Here is a 17787-nt window from a genome sequence, read left to right on the forward strand (position 1 = left end):
TTTTCAGATTTCACACAGCTAGAGAAAAATTAGGCCATTATTATATGCTGGTGCCGTAGTGCTACGTACATTGTGTGTTAAATAGTGCATACATATGCGTCTCCTGTTTGTATTCATTTAAATGCAAAGAGCACATCTATTAAACTGAAATTGCATCTGTATTGCGCTGCTATTTCCTGTTATATGAGCGGGATCGGGCGACTTTTTGAATTAATATTTCATTTGTGTGTAAAATTCTAGCACATTTCATGTGCCTGTGGCGGGAACAGCGCAGCACGAAACAAAGAAGAGAGAGGCGGGACACGACGCTGACGAACAACCAGACGATTAATGAACGTTCGTCGATTGTATACATCTCGCTCGTGCAAGAAGAAGGGACAGAAGCATGACAGCAGCATTGACGAGATCCTGTCATCATGAAGTTCAAGACAGTTTTGACAGCCAGAACCGTCGGCTGAAACCAGCAGGTTACCCGACGAGACTGCTTTCCAGCGTCGCAGAAGGGATTCTATAAGCACTTAGAGACAGAAAATATGTCACAACCACATCAGAAGAAAGGGAGCCGTACGCGGTCATTCCTTACATTCATGGCATTTCCCACAGACTCAAAAAGGTAGGCGCACAAGCTGGTGTAAAAGTGCTCATGTCAGCACCCAACACGTTAAGGAGCCTGTGAGCTAAAGTTAGCAGCGAGCAAAGAAAAAATCAATGCAAGAAAAAGCACTGGAAAAAAAACATGCGAAATGTATGAAAAGCGTGGTTTATGAATTAACTCTGTCATGCGGACGCACGTACATTGGTCAAACAGGGCGCTGTTTGAATAAACGGCTTCGAGAGCACAAAAGATCCCTAAAGGGCGCCATCAGCAGTGAATTAGCAAAACATTGCAAAGAGCATGAATTTGCTCCGCAGCTTAGCAACGCAATGGTCATCGCGTCATATTTTGATCAACGGACCAGGGAGATTGAAGAAGCCTTCAACATCCGACAAAAGAGCGACGTATGCGTCAGCATACCTTGAATAGCGCTTCGTGATAGAGAAATTGATTATCTGCGTGCGATGTCTTAATATTTTACCACGTGTACATCTTATGTGATTTTCATGCTTCCTTCCTTTCCTTCTTGCACGAGCGAGATGTATATATTCGACGAACGTGCATTAAAAATCTGGTTGTTAGTGTCATGTCCCCCCGCCGCGGTGGCTCAGTGGTTAGGGCGCTCGACTACTGATCCGGAGTTCCCGGGTTCGAACCCGACTGCGGCGGCTGCGTTTTTATGGAGGAAAAACGCTAAGGCGCCCGTGTGCTGTGCGATGTCAGTGCACGTTAAAGATCCCCAGGTGGTCGAAATTATTCCGGAGCCCTCCACTACGGCACCTTTTTCTTCCTTTCTTCTTTCACTCCCTTCCTTATCCCTTCCCTTACGGCGCGGTTCAGGTGTCCGACGATATATGAGACAGATACTGCGCCATTTCCTTTCCCCAAAAACCAATTATTATTATTAGTGTCATGTCCCGCCTCTCTTCTTCGTTTCGTGCTGCGCTGCTCCCGCCACAAGGTCATGCACCAACCAACCCAAATCTTCACCTTGTTAAAGCACATTTCATGTAAACGGATAAGTCTGAATGGCCTAGCCAGCAAGCATTCACGCGAGTGGACAGATGTATTACACCACTTGTAACGTAAGCATGTGCATGAAATTTGGCACATATGTGCGCTTGTATGCCTGAAGTCTGCATGAAAAAGGAGAAATAATTTTATTGAGCCAGAGCCGAGAAATCGAGCATTATTAACCTTTTGGGGCTTTACCTGGAACGCACAGCTTTTTGGACACGGCTAGTTGTGGGGACGTTTTTTGGATGTGTTCGGGAAAAATGAGCACCTCTTGGGGAGATTCCAAATGTCCTGATGGGCTATTTTTTGGGAAATTATGAGTAAGTTTTGCGCTTGTGGGTACCCACACGACCACGAGGCTATGACGTGGTACCACATGATCATACGACACCCCCATCATCACGTGGCTTCATATCACCCCATCGGGTGTTCTTAAGATCAAAGGTCAACCCTAAGAGAAGTTCTTGTTGGACTAGTTTGTAATTGATGATTGTACTTTAAAGGCGCCAAAACCACACACACACACGCACGAAAAAAGAGGACGGGACAGAGCTCTAGTTATCTTCTCTCGTGGGTGTGTGTGTGTGGTTTTGGCACCTTTACAGTACAATGGTCGACCCGAAGGTCTCCCAGTGTCAAAGGTGAACTAAACGTCAAGGGCTAGCTCGACACCATAACTGCACCACATATGGTCATACACCGCTATCCTTGGTTGGACTAAAGGTCGTTGTGCTGCCTACCCGAAGACTGCTTTACCTAGCGTGGTGAGGTTTTTCGCCTCAAAAACAAGGGTACTCAGCGTGCTGTCTCGCATGAACCACGAAGAGACAACCAGCTGGCTTGGCAGGCCTATCACAAGCCCTTTATTTATATCCGAATAAGATCACGGAGAGTGCGCGCCTTGGAGCGCACGTGAAGGTGCGAAGTGCGCACCGAACGCGAGACGCGCTGGCGGAGAACGCGGCCGGCTCGCGCGTAAGTGCGCCGCTCGCATGAAGGTGCTTCGCCAGCATAGTGGCTCGTCTACAGTTGTCGCTGGAGTATTAATGCAGAAATTGCACTGATTAACTCAAATTCAACCAAGATATTACATCAGAAACAACCGGCATGAGCCTCCGACGGCCACAAGGGTCAGGTACGATGTGGTGCTGCTGCGATCGCGGATTGTTTCAACACCGTATCGTTCTGATCATATTCAGACCGGCGTCTCACAAGCTCAAGAATGATTGAACCACACCGAACAACTAGCTCACTTGGGCATGCGCCGCCCGGCCAACGTTAAGAAAATCTTTCTCCCACGAATGCCTGTTCGACTACTAAACGTTTCCATGCTTGCCTGCAGTGTAATTAAGAACAAGAACTCTACATTTCGTCTGCCCACAGTGTCGGCAGCGTCGCGCTTATCGGTGAAGATATGTTAAGAGACGACGCAACTTGCGGCGCAAAAGCGCAACTTCAAAATTTCTTTTCTTGCTTAAAACAAAAATTACCTCGATAAATATTCCACAAATGAAAGGCAATAAACTGTTCTAGGTAACCCGCTATTGTTTGTTATTTTTGCTTGGACCACCTCATGGTGCAATTAATGAGTTTTTGCCTCAAAACGCACTTTTGTAACTTTAGTATTTTTTTTTTACTTTGATGTACACAGTTTCATCACCTGTAAGATTTGTTACAGGTACTAGACTTTTGGAGAAACAAAACAGCTGTTTCCAAATTTCCGAGAGAAACTTGATATTTAAAACAAAAAACGACAAAAATGATACATTTTCATATTTTTCGATTAAAAAAAAATATTTGCGCCGTATAAAGCTGCATGTTTCGAAATATAACGAAAGACAGAATCTGTGCTAATGTGAATGGAAAAAAATTTCTAAAAATTTGAATGTTTATTGAGCAGTGCCTGGTTTCTCGCCTTTTCTAAATATTCGAACTGCCCTCACCTCAATTTTTTTTTCGGCAAAAATATTTCAGGCTTTCAGTATGCACATAAGAAAAAGTTTCCATGAATTTTTTGAACAAAGTGGAGATGGTCGAGCACTACATCTGGGACGTTTGGCGTGGAGTGACCTTTCTGCGCTCCCCGACTTTATCCCAATTTTTAATTCTCGCTGCCTCCCTCTTCCTGCTGCACTCCACCTAGTCTGCAGGATAAAGTGATTGCTTCCCAAGCTCTCCTTCAAATTGTCTCAGGCTGCATGTCTTAGATTTCAACCTAGGGTCAAATCTGGACTAATGTCCTTACAGACACTATTGTCCACTCTAGTAGGCTCGCTTGATTCCGTTAAGATCGTTAGCTCTTCACTTGTGATTGCATCTGCTAAGTGTTAAACCTTCGCAATATCATAGGAGTAGCCCCATAGGTAGCTTACGGCATTGAAGTCCCCTACTATTAGCAGTGGACCTTCAGACAGGGCGCGCTAATGATGATGGCAATACAAGGTTAAGCAGCAATTTGGGCTAGTTGGTTGCATTATGTTTCCAGTTGCCTCGCTGCAGTTGTTACGAGACGGCGGTTACAAGGGAAATGAAAGCCACTTTGAACGAGCACCGACAACTGCTGTTGATACAATTGAAAGCACTTGTCCGCATTATTAACAGTGTAAATGTGTTTATTCGAACCGCAGGTTGGTGGGCGTTGGTCGGAGGGCGGCACGACGGACACACGCACAGGCGTCACTCGAGAATCACAGCTGCACTTCGTCTACCTCTTATCTGCGCTGCTTGAACTCCTGACAGTCGGTCCCGTTAGAGTTACTTCCTCGCCAAATAAGGAGCCATCCTGGCGACTTACGGGGAGGAAAGCATGGGCGGATCATAATAAGGCTTGAGGCGCTCGACGTGCACAGTTTCGCGCCCCCGGCGACAGTGGTCCGCAGAGGGGGCGAGCGGCTCAACGGTGTAATTCGCGGGAGAAGTTTGTTGCACCACGCGGTAAGGTCAGTGATAGCGAGAAAGCAGTTTTGTGGCGAGGCCGGGAGTGGAGGAAGGCACCCAGAGCAAAACAAGGGCGCCATATGGGTATGACGCTGGAGGGTCCGGGGAATCCCGACGGTGCTTCTGATCCCATTGTTGCTGTGTGGTGAAAGAGCGGCCAAGTTGCCGGCATTCTTCGGCGTACAGGTGAGCTTCGGAGAGTAAGGTGGTCTCGGAAGGGTCAGGGCGATAAGGAAGGATGGTGTCCATGGTGGATGTAGGCTCCCGGCCATATAAGAGAAAGAAAGGAGAAAACCCCGTCGTTGTCTGCGTAGCCGTATTATACGCGTACGTGATGAAAGGGAGCACTTGGTCCCAGTTGGAGTGGGCGGTGTCAACGTACACGGCGAGCATGTCACTGAGTGTGCGGTTGAACCGCTCAGTCATGCCGTTGGTCTGGGGGTGAAAGGCGCTGGTGCAGCAATGAACGATTTGGCATTGCTTTAGCAGGGCCTCGACGGCGTCTGAGAGAAAAACACGGCAGCGGTCGCTTAGCAGTTCTTTAGGGGCGCCGTGACGAAGAACAAGACGGTGTAGAATGAAGCGAGCGACATCGTTTGCGCTAGCAGATTTGAGAGCCGACGTTTCGACGTAACGTGTCAGGTAGTCAGCGGCCACGATGCCCCAGCGATTGTTAGCCGATATAGTTGGAAGCGGGTCATAAAGATCAATGCCGACGCGGTCAAAGGAACGGCCAGGGCAATGTAACGGCTGCAAAGGAGCGGCGGTGGTGTGAAGGGGTTTCTTGTGACGTTGGCAGGCGGTGCACGACTGAATGTACTGACGTATGTAGCGGTACACACCTCGCCAGTAATATCGCAGACGAAGGCGAGCATATGTTTTCAGTACATCAGCGTGGCCGCATTGTGGAGGGGCGTGGAAAGAGGCGCAGATGGCAGCACGGAGGTGTCGAGGGATCACCAACAGCCACTTCCGCCCGTCTGTGAGGTAGTTACGGCGGTATAGGAGGCCATCACGAACGGCGAAGTGGTGGGCTTGGCGGCGAAGCGTCCGGGACGAAGAATGCGGCGAGGAGTTGTTGAGGAAGGTGAGCAGCGAGGTGATCCAAAAATCCTTCAATTGTTCGGAGCATAGCATGGACGTCGAACGGCGAGAAATCGTAAGCACCGACGAGGGCAGAAGCTGAATCGTATGGGAGCAGTGAACGAGAAAGGGCGTCGGCATCCGAGTGCTTCCGGCCAGAGCGGTAAATGACGTGAATATCAAACTCTTGGGGACGTAAAGCCCAGCGGGCGAGTCGGCCAGAAGGATCTTTGAGGAAGGATTGCCAGCAGAGGGCATGACGGTTTGTGACGACATAGAAGGGGCGGCCGTAAATGTAAGGTCGGAACTAGGCAATTGCCCAAATGATGACGAGACATTCTTTTTCTGTGACAGAATAGTTTGATTCCGCCTTGGTGAGGGCGCGGCTGGCGTAAGCGACGACGTATTCCGGATACCCAGGCTTTCGCTGGGCAAGAACTGCGCCCAAGCCCACACCGCTCGCGTCAGTGTGAACTTCTGTCGGACAGGCGGGATCAAAATGGCGAAGGATGGGGGGAGAGACCAGCAGGCGGCGTAAAGTGCTGAACGCGGTATCGCAGGCGGGGGACCAAGACGAAAGGTTCGGGCTGCCGGCAAGAAGCTGCGTTAAAGGGGCGATGATACTGGCGAAATTGCGGATGAAGCGGCGAAAATAGGAGCATAAGCCTATATAACTGCGAAGTTCTTTTAAGGTGGTCGGTTTGGGGAGGACAGCGACGGCGCGAAGTTTGGCAGGGTCAGGAAGAACGCCGTCCTTGGAGATGACATGGCCTAATATTGTCAGCTGCGCAGCACCGAAGTAACATTTCTTCAAGTTGAGCTGCAGCCCGGCGTCAGTAAGGAACGTGAGTACGCGCTGGGGGCGCTGCAGATGGGAAGGAAAATCTTTGGAAAAAACGACAATGTCATCCAGGTAACATAGCCAAGTTTCCCATTTGAGCCCGCTGAGAATATTATTCATCATTCTCTCGAATGTTGCTGGAGCATTGCAGACGCCGAATGGCATCACATTGAATTCATACAAGCCATCCGGGGTGACGAAAGCGGTTTTCGGCCGGTCAGCGGCAGCCATCGGCACTTGCCAGTAGCCGGAGCGCAAGTCGAGAGATGAAAAATACTCCGCTCCCTGCAAGCAATTCAGTGCGTCGTCGATTCGGGGTAGAGGATAAACATCCTTGCGAGTGTTCTTGTTGAGACGGCGGTAGTCCACACAGAACCTGATTGACCCCTCTTTTTTCGCCACTAAGACAACAGGAGAGGCCCAAGGGCTGTATAATGCCGCGCTGAAACATGTCAACACTGTCACCGATGACGCGGCTCTCACTCGGCGAGACGCGGTACGGTCGCTGGCGCAAGACGGCGTGCGTACCTGTGTCAATTGCGTGAGAGACGGCCAACGCTAGCCCCGTGGACGGCTGGGAAAGGTCGAAAGAGTTACGAAAGCGGTAGAGAAATTCCAAGATCTGGTCACGGTAAGCGGACGGAAGGTCGGGAGCGATAGCACGATGAAAGACGTCGGAGGGAAGCGGATTGGGCGCAGTCGCACAACGGCCTAAGGCAGTAACTGGGGGACAGACACGGGTATCGGAGAACTCGGACACAAGAGCGTCCTCACACTCACAGGCGTCACTCGAGAATCACAGCTGTACTTCGTCCACCTCCTCTCTGCTTGAACTCCTGCCAGTCGGTCCCATTACAGCAGTAACAAAAGTCTACAGACAGTGCAGTGTTATAGAATAGTGTACACGCTTATAGCCAGCATCTACTGCGTATGCGTAGAAGGTCCTGATATATGCGAAATGCGGGCGCTATGCGGAAATATGACTAATTTGCCTGTTAGCGGCACGGTCCTGCCCATCATATGCGCCTGTAATTCAAGTGATGAGACAGACGCCCACTGGAATGAAAGAACACGTGGCTTCTTTAATGAATGGTGAAATGATGCAAATCAGTACTGGAAGCTCCGTTGCGTCTGTATGTCGTCGAGTATCTGCCTCAGCTGGTCGTCCTCGAACCGGCCCTCGAGGCTGGGTACCAGTGCGCGGGCTTCCTCCGGGTTGTCGGGGCACAGGTTGGCCAGCTGAGCCAGCTCGAAGCGGTGCAGTTTCTTCTGAGCCAGCAGCTGTCGCACCGCGCTGATGGTCTCGCGGTTCTTGAAGCGGCTGAATCGCTGGCAGTAGCCCAGTGTCTTCATGAATACCTGGGACGAAAAAATGTAAACAAGCTTCAGTGAGTATTACGTCTCTCACACGGGGGTTCGGTTAGATAAAATGCACTGCTTCTTTTAAACAGGTACCTTGCAGCCGCAAGCATACGGCACACCACGCTTGGGCCATTTCAGTTTCGAGTGATGGTCGCAGTTTTTTGTGGCGCTGAGATGAAGACCTTGAGGCCAAACAAGAGGCAAGGTAGTGTCAACATGTTTGATCTGCACAGGTGTAGTAAATGCTGGCTTGTTTTAAAATAATCTAAGAAGCATCGCAGCTGGTCCCTTCAGAGAAAAAACTCCGCCTTTTCGCCCTCCACAGGAAGAAATGGAACCGATATACGCCTCTGCCCAACACTAAAGCCCCTCCACAGCGTTTTCAGTCGACCAGGTTCAACGGCAATAGAGGAGCTTTACCCAACAACGATAGAGTGAATTCACACCGAAGCCGACCCAGGCCACGTGACCAATGATGGCGCATTCTTAACAGTGTCTGCTTTATGCACCCCTCATATGGCCCAGCTGCACCGAGACAATACTCTTTGAAAAGCAGATGAACGTGGGAGATTTAATGTGATGCCATTTACTCTGAGCAGTCATTCACGAAGCCGTCGCCATGAAAGAAAACACAAAGAAACAGTGCTGATCTGTGTCGCACTAGCAGCAGCATCACGCGTCGCGGCGGGGCTACGAGGTCAGTTGAAATAAAAGACCTTTTAGCACAGCGCGCAAACCGCCACCTCTACTGCTTACCGCTGCCGCACGCCGTCAGTATGCATGATGTGCAGGTTGCCTTGAGGGCGACAGATGGCACCATGTGCTGGCCAACAAAGCTCGTTTAGCCAGCAGCGGACACACATTTCGTGTCGGGATCAGTCAACGCATTCTCACTGGCGGCGCGTGGTACACGGCAATGGCGGCGGTATGCGTTATTGCTGATTGATTCCTGATGCGGCAGCCATGCGCAGCTTGCCAGCACTCATCTCGCGCCCCCATGACAATGTGTGCATGCGCAGTGGTGAAGAGCTGTGCACAGCAAGCGGCAGCAATGGCGGTACAGTTGCGAGTAAAAAAAGATTAGCACACATGACGGAACACCGGAGCTGCCGAATGACAACGCGTGCCGCTGCGGGTGACGAAGAGGCTGATAACGACAGTGCCGGGCCGTTCCCATTCTACAGTACTAGGGGGGCTCAGCGGACTGTCACGGCCCAGCAAAATTTATTTTTCTCTCTAGCCCTCTCTCTTTTTTTTTGCTTGTTTGGCAGTTATTTTTGCGAGCAGCCTCAGCTGCGCTGCGCTTGGTAACTGCTTGAACAATTCTGCATCCAGGAGCTGCCATGGCCTCCCAAAGGAGCAGATTTGAATATAATTGAAAATATAAGGGGGTCAATGAAAAAGCAATTACCTAAAAGGCAGCTGCACGAGTCACCGCCAGATATCATTTGCGTGGCGGTTCAAGAGGAATGGAGAAGGCTCCAGGCTCTTCCTGACCTTGCAAGCAGCCTGTTTGACTCCTTCCCTGAGCCCCTTCAAAGCGTTGTGAGGGTCGGTGGGGCCTATGCACGCCATTAGTGCAACGACGTGCTTGCTCTCGCATCACGACAGCGAGCTGGCTATCCTCCTTACTTTTCCTGAATTGATGGGATAGTGCTCCTGATAATATTGTTACTACACTTTCTCACCAAGGTGACTTGTGTGAATTAGTTGCATCGGGAAAGTAAACTATCTGTTTTTCGAGCTTGTGTAATACTGGCTAAAAGCAGGGCTACCATCTATTGTTCCCGCGAATTTTTTTTTGACAAACCATCACAGACATAAAAAACAGTAATAAAAAAGAAGCCATCTTTGCTGATGATAACCGAGCCAAAATAAATGCCGCATGCACAGTCACGTGGGGTCGGCACTTCGACGCTCGGGCGGTGGCACGCTTCATAAAGTTTACTTCCTACCTTCCGCTTATGCTGCAAATATGAAAATGGCCCGATAGGCAGGTCTACGAACCGCAGCGCCACGTGGTGAGATATACAAATTCTGAACACCAGTGATATGTGCTAATATTTTTTACTAGCTACTGTACATGCTATGCTGAATAGTAGGTACCATTAAGTACCAAAAGTTTGAAGAGGAAAGTTACTATACCGACAGGCAAAAATATAAAAATACATGTCCTATTATGCAGTGCGCCACCGCACACAGGCACAGTGGTTGACACTGTAGACAGACTGGTGCACATGGGCGCCTCTGAATACAAAAAATGCTCTGGACAAGTCATGTAGCTTGCAATTTCTTCACAAGCGGAGTATACAGAGGTGAAAAAAGTGCAGGCCTCGGCGAGCACTGGTGAAAACCGTGGAAGAAAATGAAAGTGTCATTTTGCAACTCCACGAACTGGAGTTCCTGAAAGGTCCACGACACACAATTTCCGATATAAGCTACTTATTGCACTTCATTCCCCATACGTCAAATTACAATTCTTTGAAATCTGAGCTCATTTGACGTGGTATAAGTTTTAAAACTAATTTTTTCGTTCTTTTTGCGAAAAGCTTCTTGCCCTGGCAGCTTTTGATTGCTGACGTCAGGGGGGCACACTCGCCCTGTATCACCGGCTGCAACTTTTCGCTGTGTTGAGGTGCCTGCCAGCATGGACGGCAGCCGCTCGAGAAGATTCTTTTTTTTGTTTAACGAAATAAAAGCAATTTTCCTTTCTTTCTGGAAGCTTTTAGTGTAATATGCGAGCTTACAGTGATCCTTCAAAATAGTGGAGATGTTCATGGCGGCCTTGAGACCGTTGAAGAAGCCCAAATCGCTGTGCTCATGCTGTATTATGAAATCATACACCGAGAACTACTACACTGATGTGTACAAAGACAGGCTGTTGTTTAGCAGCCAAGTGCTCCCGAAAATGCCTCTTTCTGATGTGCGGCTCGAACAGCGTCACGGGGGTTTTGCTTTGTTGACTATCAGGTCATAATGCAGTGCCATATTTTGCAGCGCTGCATAGGGCATATTTCTGTTGATGGCATGTGGATGACCAAGTTGGCATGTGTTTGTAATCACCATAAAAAGAAAAGTTCCCCAAATGGCACAATGAATTAGGTCTGATTTACAGGGCCAACTTTATCATTAGTAATTCATAGCAGACCACATAGGTCTGAATGCGTGACCAAAATTAAAAGATGCTCTGCTGTGCGCCCCCCATTCTGTTCTGCAAGACCTTTGTGGACTTCTGTACACAGCTTACGACTTGACAAAACCTATTGATCCTCAAGTGTAACCTCTGGGCTCAAAGAACATGCTAGCCCTGCAGATGCCATCGGGCTTCACATACTAACTGAAGCATGTCAACAGGATTCGTCTCCCACAGTGACGTTTGTGTCTCACACCAGATAATAGGTCCCTAAGACAACGTGTTTCTGACTGAGAAACTCATAAAAGAGGCCTATCACTCAAGTGAGGTGAGGTGGCAGGCTGGCACTTGCAAGGATCGGTAAAATTAAAAGGACACTGAAGACAACTTAGGCCAATTTTCGCTCTTGGTTAAAACCAGTCGTGACTGCTTTTGGCTATTTCGACCTTTAACAGCAGACACATAGGTTGTTCAGAAAATCGGATTTAAAACTGGCACATTTCCCCCCTCGCCATTTAGTTGAAACACGTGACATCAAGGCCAAAAAGAACTCTGTGATCACCATTTTGAACTGAATAATGAAGTAGCCACCTTGCCTCTGGGATCCGCACCCAAGAAACTGTGGGCCTATGCACGCAAGCATAGGAGCGGCATCCTGCTACAGGATGTGAGACAATCTCGTTGTCCAGCAAATCTGATAATGACCCCTGCGCCAAGCAAAGTGTGGCAGAGGGGATTTTTGCCAGCACCCTTCTTCACACCTTTTAGATTTAGAGAAGCAGGGCGCACTGCCCCCTCCCCACCTCCCTTTGTGCAGCATCTTTTGGGCCACCAGCAGCCCTCAGTTTGAGCAATAAGTTTTGAACCACAACTGGGGAGTACAGGGCTGCCATACAGGAGCCTCCTGCCCGCTGTTTGAGAGCAGTGTCCACAGTGCTTACACCCGAGCCACAAATACAAATTTAATGCCATTAAGTGCTTATTGCCTGAAGTTTGAACCCCATTTATGTGCTGCCACACACCCAATTTTAATGGCATTAGCCTTACTGTCATTCGCTACCTACCGAGTTCGCCAAAACTCAGTCGCCCAAGCAATGCTACCCTCATCCCCGACCCACACGCAGAAAAGCAAGCAACTTCATCAACAACTTTTTATCCAGCCGCAAATGGTGCAGTCATACCTTTCAGTGAGCTCAGGAACTTCTACTGCATTATCGATGCAAAAGGCGCCATTTTTGCCAGCACTTCTGACAGATACTCTCGGCTTGTGTGCTTGCACGCAAGTTTGTGGCTACCTTTCCGACTTGTCAAGCAAGAAGAGCGGCATTTTCAACAAAACAATGCTTATATTACATTTGTACAGTGTCCTAGATATTGTGCTCATCAGGACTGTTTATATTCAGGCAAAATTTCTGACAGCCTTGTAGGCGTTATCGTCATCAAGATTTAATGTCACCATAATGACATTAAATCTGGATATGTAGCACCACCTCTGATAATAATGGCATTAACACACTTAAGGCCTTAAGCACTTACTGTCAATTTTTGTGCAGGTGTGGCATGGGTATTAGGCTTCAGTGTAGGTTTTAGGTGTTAGCAAAAGACAGGCAGCAGCAGGTTTACAGTTTTTGCCGAGTTTAGCCCATCACGCAGCACGGCATAATCACTTGGAAATTTTTTTTCCCCAAGAAGAGGGGCTCACTTCCTACATGCTTCTGTTCATGGAACTGATCATGATACAGTGCACAGCTTGCAGTAAGTCGACAATGCTTTAAAAGCTGATCTCTTTAGATTGAATGTACTGAAACTAAGGGGGTTGCTGCTTATTTCTCTGAAATTCAGGCAGTAGGAATGCAGCCGTGGTAACCACAGGGACAGAGACTGAGTTGGTGTGTTCTGGACCACAACACCTTTCGTGGTCTGGTGCAGATGATCTTTTTTGTAGCCACAATTGGCTTTAAAGTGATTCAAGTGCTCACATGAGGATTTACACAGCACCCCCAGACAAAGCACTGCAATTCACCATACGTGCTTCATGAACACACAAGAGATGCCACTATCTGATGTAGGTATTTAGTGACTGAGAATTATCTTGCGTCAACAAATACGGCTGGAACCCAATATTATGAAGTCAAGTGGAAATTCCAAAGCATTCATAATACCGGGAAACATGAAAGTGTTTCGAGCAAACTTCAAACTTATTTTGCAGCAAAATAGTCAGTTATTTCGCTTTGCACATGATTTGCAAGCAAAGGCATTTCACAGTCATTTTAGTACTTTGCTAGAGGAATGACAGACCTCTCTGCTTCCTTTTGAGACCTGGCATACTGCTTCAGGTTGCGACCAGCACCCATGACTACATGCCAACCAAGGTCTGCATGCGTGAGCATTACATATGTGGCCCCGTGAGTCGCATAGGTGCCTGTCGAGCAAATTAAACTATATTTGCAGCAGTTGGTCTCCTCTTTTCTTAGAGTTTCCTCTGGGAGGGCTTTTGAGTTTGGTGGTCAACCTTAATTTGCAAAATTGGGATTGCAGGCACACAGACCACAATGGCTCACTGACAGGGAATGAGAATTTGCTGGTAAGATCACCAAATTCATAACTGCGCCTGAAATGTGTTCCCCTCACCTCCTTCATTTCATTTCTCCATTCTGCCTGCTATCCTTCACTTCAGCTGCCCCAGCACAGGTGCTACAGTATCAATGGCAGATGCTGGGGCTAGCAAAAATCTTTTCCTTCCTTTTTATTATTATTTTAATAAAACCACTTACTACTACTACGGAAATGTGCACAGAAGAGTTGGGTTACATTCATATCTACAGTGCAAAAGGATGAGGGCAACAGACAGGTGAGGAACACTGGCTTTACTCGGAAGCATTTAATGGGAGAAGAAACACACACCTTATGTACACACATAACTGCACAGGTGCACCTGTACAAGGCATCCAGGAATGTGCTAGCAATAAAAGACAATGGAAGTGTTGCTCATGCAGTCTGCTCCTTTTTTTTTATATATACAATAAGTCTATGGTCTTGTAAGCTGTTTATAGTTTACTTCTGTCCAAAACCATCACACCATAGAAATTTAATTCACATTTAGTGCAAGTCCTGCAGCGCTCAGCAACATGTTCACGCGTACTCCCGAGTTGTTCCCATTCTTTTGCGCCAAAGATAAGAACGTATCTGCCCAACTGTTCATATTTTTGACGAAAAATAAGGTAATGCGCTTCTACATAATTTTCTTCAGGCCATGTTTTGCTACCTACCTTTGAGACCACCTGTGTGATCACTTACCACAGACTTCAATAGAATGATCAACCCTACTACATGAGCATATGAAGCGTGCCTGAACGTTTTCAGCTTGCGCATTTCATTTTGTGTTGAGCCGATTCCTTGATTCTCAATTTTAAGCTGTTCACCCTAAGACAGCTGTGGATACATTTTCAGTTGTGAAAACAGAGTGGTTTGCTCCCTGACTGCAAACATTTCTATTCGTTGTGTACGAGCTTCGTATTTGTGTCCAGACATTTCCCTACGCAACGCGTTGCTCCTTAACAATGCTTCTCCGATTCGCATGACACAACATTCTAATCGTTTCCTGGCTTCTGAAACTGCGACATTCATGTTGCTTTGACTTCCGCCACCACCAGTTGTTCATTCCATTGCAGTTCACCCCAGCGGCACAGCCTTCCTCTGCAGTGTGGTGTCTGCGGAAGCCATGGGTGCACCTTGCAATTCTGGAGATATAAAAAAAATAGGCCCTACTGATGCCGCCCCTTAAAGAGTTGACAGTCTTCCTGCTCCACGCCGAGTACAGTGACCACATTCATGTATATACAGATGGCTCAGTCTCAACCATGAGTTTAACTTGATCCATGGTCATTCCTGCGCAACAGGCCAGTATTAACCAACTAATTTTGCATCAGACAATCTGCACCGGGTCAGAATTGGCCGCACAGCTGTGCAGTATATCAGTGCACAAACATCCTATAAATGGGATGTGTTCTGCGATTTGAAAGCTGCCCTACAATGTCTCAATTCCGCTTTACGCCATGGTGACCACGAGCAACTCGTAACGGAGATGTGACGTCTACAGCAAGGCACTGAAAGAAGGTCATGACATTTTCTTCAAGTGGCTACCAGGACACAGTGGCATTTTCGGAAAGAACGCAGCTGAGGCTGCAGCTCGATTGGCCCACAGCAGTGCCAACATTGTCCAGATACCACTGACAAGAGCCGATGCAGCAAGACATCTGCGAGTGCTTGGTCGAAACGAGACATTAATGTTATGGTCTACACCTCGAAACTTGGCATGGAATTTGCACTGCGTCGACCCATTACTTCAACTCAGCCCACCATCCGGCCTCTCCTGCTGCGATGCTAAGCTGTCGTGTTACCTGTGGCTGGGAGTGGCGTTTACAAATGTCTACTCCCATGTAATTGCAATGACAGAAGCTCCTGCATGTGAGAACTGCGGGTGCGATGAGACAATTGAGCACCTACTTTGTGACTGGCCTCGGCTTGAGCATGAACGTGGCCTTCTGGCTGCAACGCTCCTCCGCTTAGATTCTCGTCCTCTCACAGAAGCCAAGTTTCTGGGTCCTTGGACTAAATCTTCACAGCAGAGAACAGCTGTAGAAACACTCTTAAAGTTCTTGACTCAGGATTAAGCGTAATGTTTGTGTACCCTGTTAGTAATGGCCAACAGACATCTCCCTTTCCTCTCTCCCCTTTTTATGTCTCCCTCTGTTCCCCTTCTCACGTGTAGGCTAGCATACTGAGCATCGCCTAGTTGGATGGTTGGCTGGCCTCAAATAAAGCTGGCATGTATCCACTACGGGGGATTGGCCAAGACACTGGTGGTTAATTGCTGGAAACAGGAACATTTTGATGGGCAAAGGAGTAGTAATAGTATACAGGCTGACAGACTGGAAGACGCAATGACAGGGGTCCTGTTCACATTGAGATCGAAGACGGGACAATGGCTTAATTTGCATAATCGTATACGATGCCTGTAATGTTTCAATTCCTTACTGAGAGCGGGATGACAAAAAAAAAATTTGGAATGGGATTCGCTGCGTTTCTTGAAGGAAATTTTGCACAGCAGAGTGCACACTCCTGTTGTTTCGTACAAGCAAAGAAGCGCCAATGGAAGGAACGACCGCAGAGGACACAGGCAAACCCAATTGGTGAAACAGAATTTGCAAAAGGCGCCTCCTCAAAGAAGAGAAGCGGCGGCAGAACGGCAGGAAGTGATCTATTGTCTCAGATTCGGCACAAAAAGAGCACAGAGGGGAAACCGCCAGGCCAGGTCTGTGAAGGTAGAAATTTAGAAGGGGAACCCGGCAGCGCAAATCCGTGAGAGACCTCCAGTCTGTGCGAGCGGCAGTCTTTGCTACTTCAAGGATGCAAAAGATGCTCATATTCGGGAGATCATGTAAAAGCCGAGGAAGCAAATCCCTGAAATATTGTGTAGCTGCAAAACCTCACCGTAGCTGTATATGCACACGTTGGCAGGACAGCAATAATTGGGCCGCAGAGAGAGGCCTTTGCTAAAAAATCTGCAACGTCACTTAATTGAAAGCCCATGTGCCCCGGTAGCCAAAGCAACCTTACCAAATTTAGATGGAGCGGGATCAGGAACTACAAGAGGCGTAATGCCCGAGACTCGGGGGGGGGGGGGGGGGGGTGAAGATAATGAAGAGCAAATGGACAGAGAGTCCGTCATAACTACGACCTGGGAAACGGTAGTTTATAATTTTCGCAAGGCTATGATTACTGCTAATAATTCAGCCAGATAAATTGGAGTGAAGTCAGGAAGATGGAGAGAAAAAGACCAACCCAGTGAAGGTGAAAAAATTTCCACACCTGCCTTTTCGCGATCTTGCGAGGCATCGGTAGCAATAAGAATACGAGAGGGAAAGGACCTTAGGTGGCCCTGACAAATTCTGAAGGAGAGGAAAGGGTTGCAGCTGTGCAACAAGCATTGAGCTTCGAAACACACGCCAATGCTACATGCTTCCAAATGATCCGGCACGTTACCTTTGGCTTAATTTATCTGCCAGGTCCCCTTCCTGCAAGAGTCGCATCCGTTCAACAGACTGCACAAGTGAAAAGGCCACAACCAACGGTCATCGGCGCTCGCAAGCTAAGTCGCATTAAGGCCAACTCGGCTTACTGCGACGAAGTTGCTTTAAGGAGCGCGTTCGGTTACACCGAAGCCAGAGCAGCCCGTTAGCAACGCGGAAAACCTGGCAGACACCACTGAAAACGTCACGGGGCAACAAAGTGTGTTGCGGCCGGACACTACTACGCACTGTCACCGGCAACTGCGTCGACGACAAAAACGAAAAGCGGCACCCGCGCACGGCCTGACCTCGGAGAGTTCCTGCTCTTCTTCGGCGCTCTCGTTCTGCTGCTTGCGGTGCTCCAGCAGCATGTGCACCTCACTGATGAGCAGTGTCTCGGCGTTCTCGAACTCCTTGGGGAACTGCAGCTCCGACGCGTCCTCCTCCACCTGGTCGAGCACGGGAGCCGCTGCCGCGGGGACGTTAGCCATCGCTGAACGCCAGGCCCGCACTAAACAACTAATCACGCACAGATACACGCAGCAGGAGACGCCGACAGACGATGGTAAACACTTGACGAAGGCGGTAAACCATCGCTCGTCAACAACTCCGCCAACTCCGCAGTTATGCAGCGGCCATTTTCCTCAACTGTTTGCTACACAAGTGGAGATATGAAGCCAAAACTTTGAAGAAAGTAGGACGTTGGGCAGTCGAGATAGTTCCGGCACAGTAGTGTAAATGGTATAAA

General features: G+C 48.5%; 1 protein-coding gene across 1 annotated transcript; it reads right to left on the reverse strand.

Annotated features, from left to right (window-relative positions):
- Positions 1–7530: 7530 nt before the first annotated feature.
- On the reverse strand, positions 7531–17704 carry LOC144132495 (DNA-directed RNA polymerase II subunit RPB4-like). The gene is made up of 2 exons (XM_077664949.1): positions 17348–17704; positions 7531–7832 (listed from the first exon to the last, which is right to left on the reverse strand). The coding sequence occupies exons 1-2, from the start codon at positions 17528–17530 to the stop codon at positions 7581–7583; spliced, it is 435 nt and encodes a 144-aa protein (XP_077521075.1). The 5' UTR covers positions 17531–17704; the 3' UTR covers positions 7531–7580.
- Between the last annotated feature and the right edge of the window lie 83 nt (positions 17705–17787).

Source organism: Amblyomma americanum, chromosome 5, assembly GCF_052857255.1.
Source record: "Amblyomma americanum isolate KBUSLIRL-KWMA chromosome 5, ASM5285725v1, whole genome shotgun sequence".
NCBI classification, from domain to species: Eukaryota; Metazoa; Arthropoda; class Arachnida; order Ixodida; family Ixodidae; genus Amblyomma; species Amblyomma americanum.

Coding starts and splice junctions, on each gene's coding strand:
- LOC144132495 (XM_077664949.1), bottom strand. CDS start 17,530: ATGGCTAACGTCCCCGCGGCAGCGGCTCCCGTGCTCGACCAGGTGGAG. Junction 7,833..17,347: donor AAGAGCAGGAACTCTCCGAG/GTCAGGCCGTGC, acceptor TTTTCGTCCCAG/GTATTCATGAAGACACTGGG.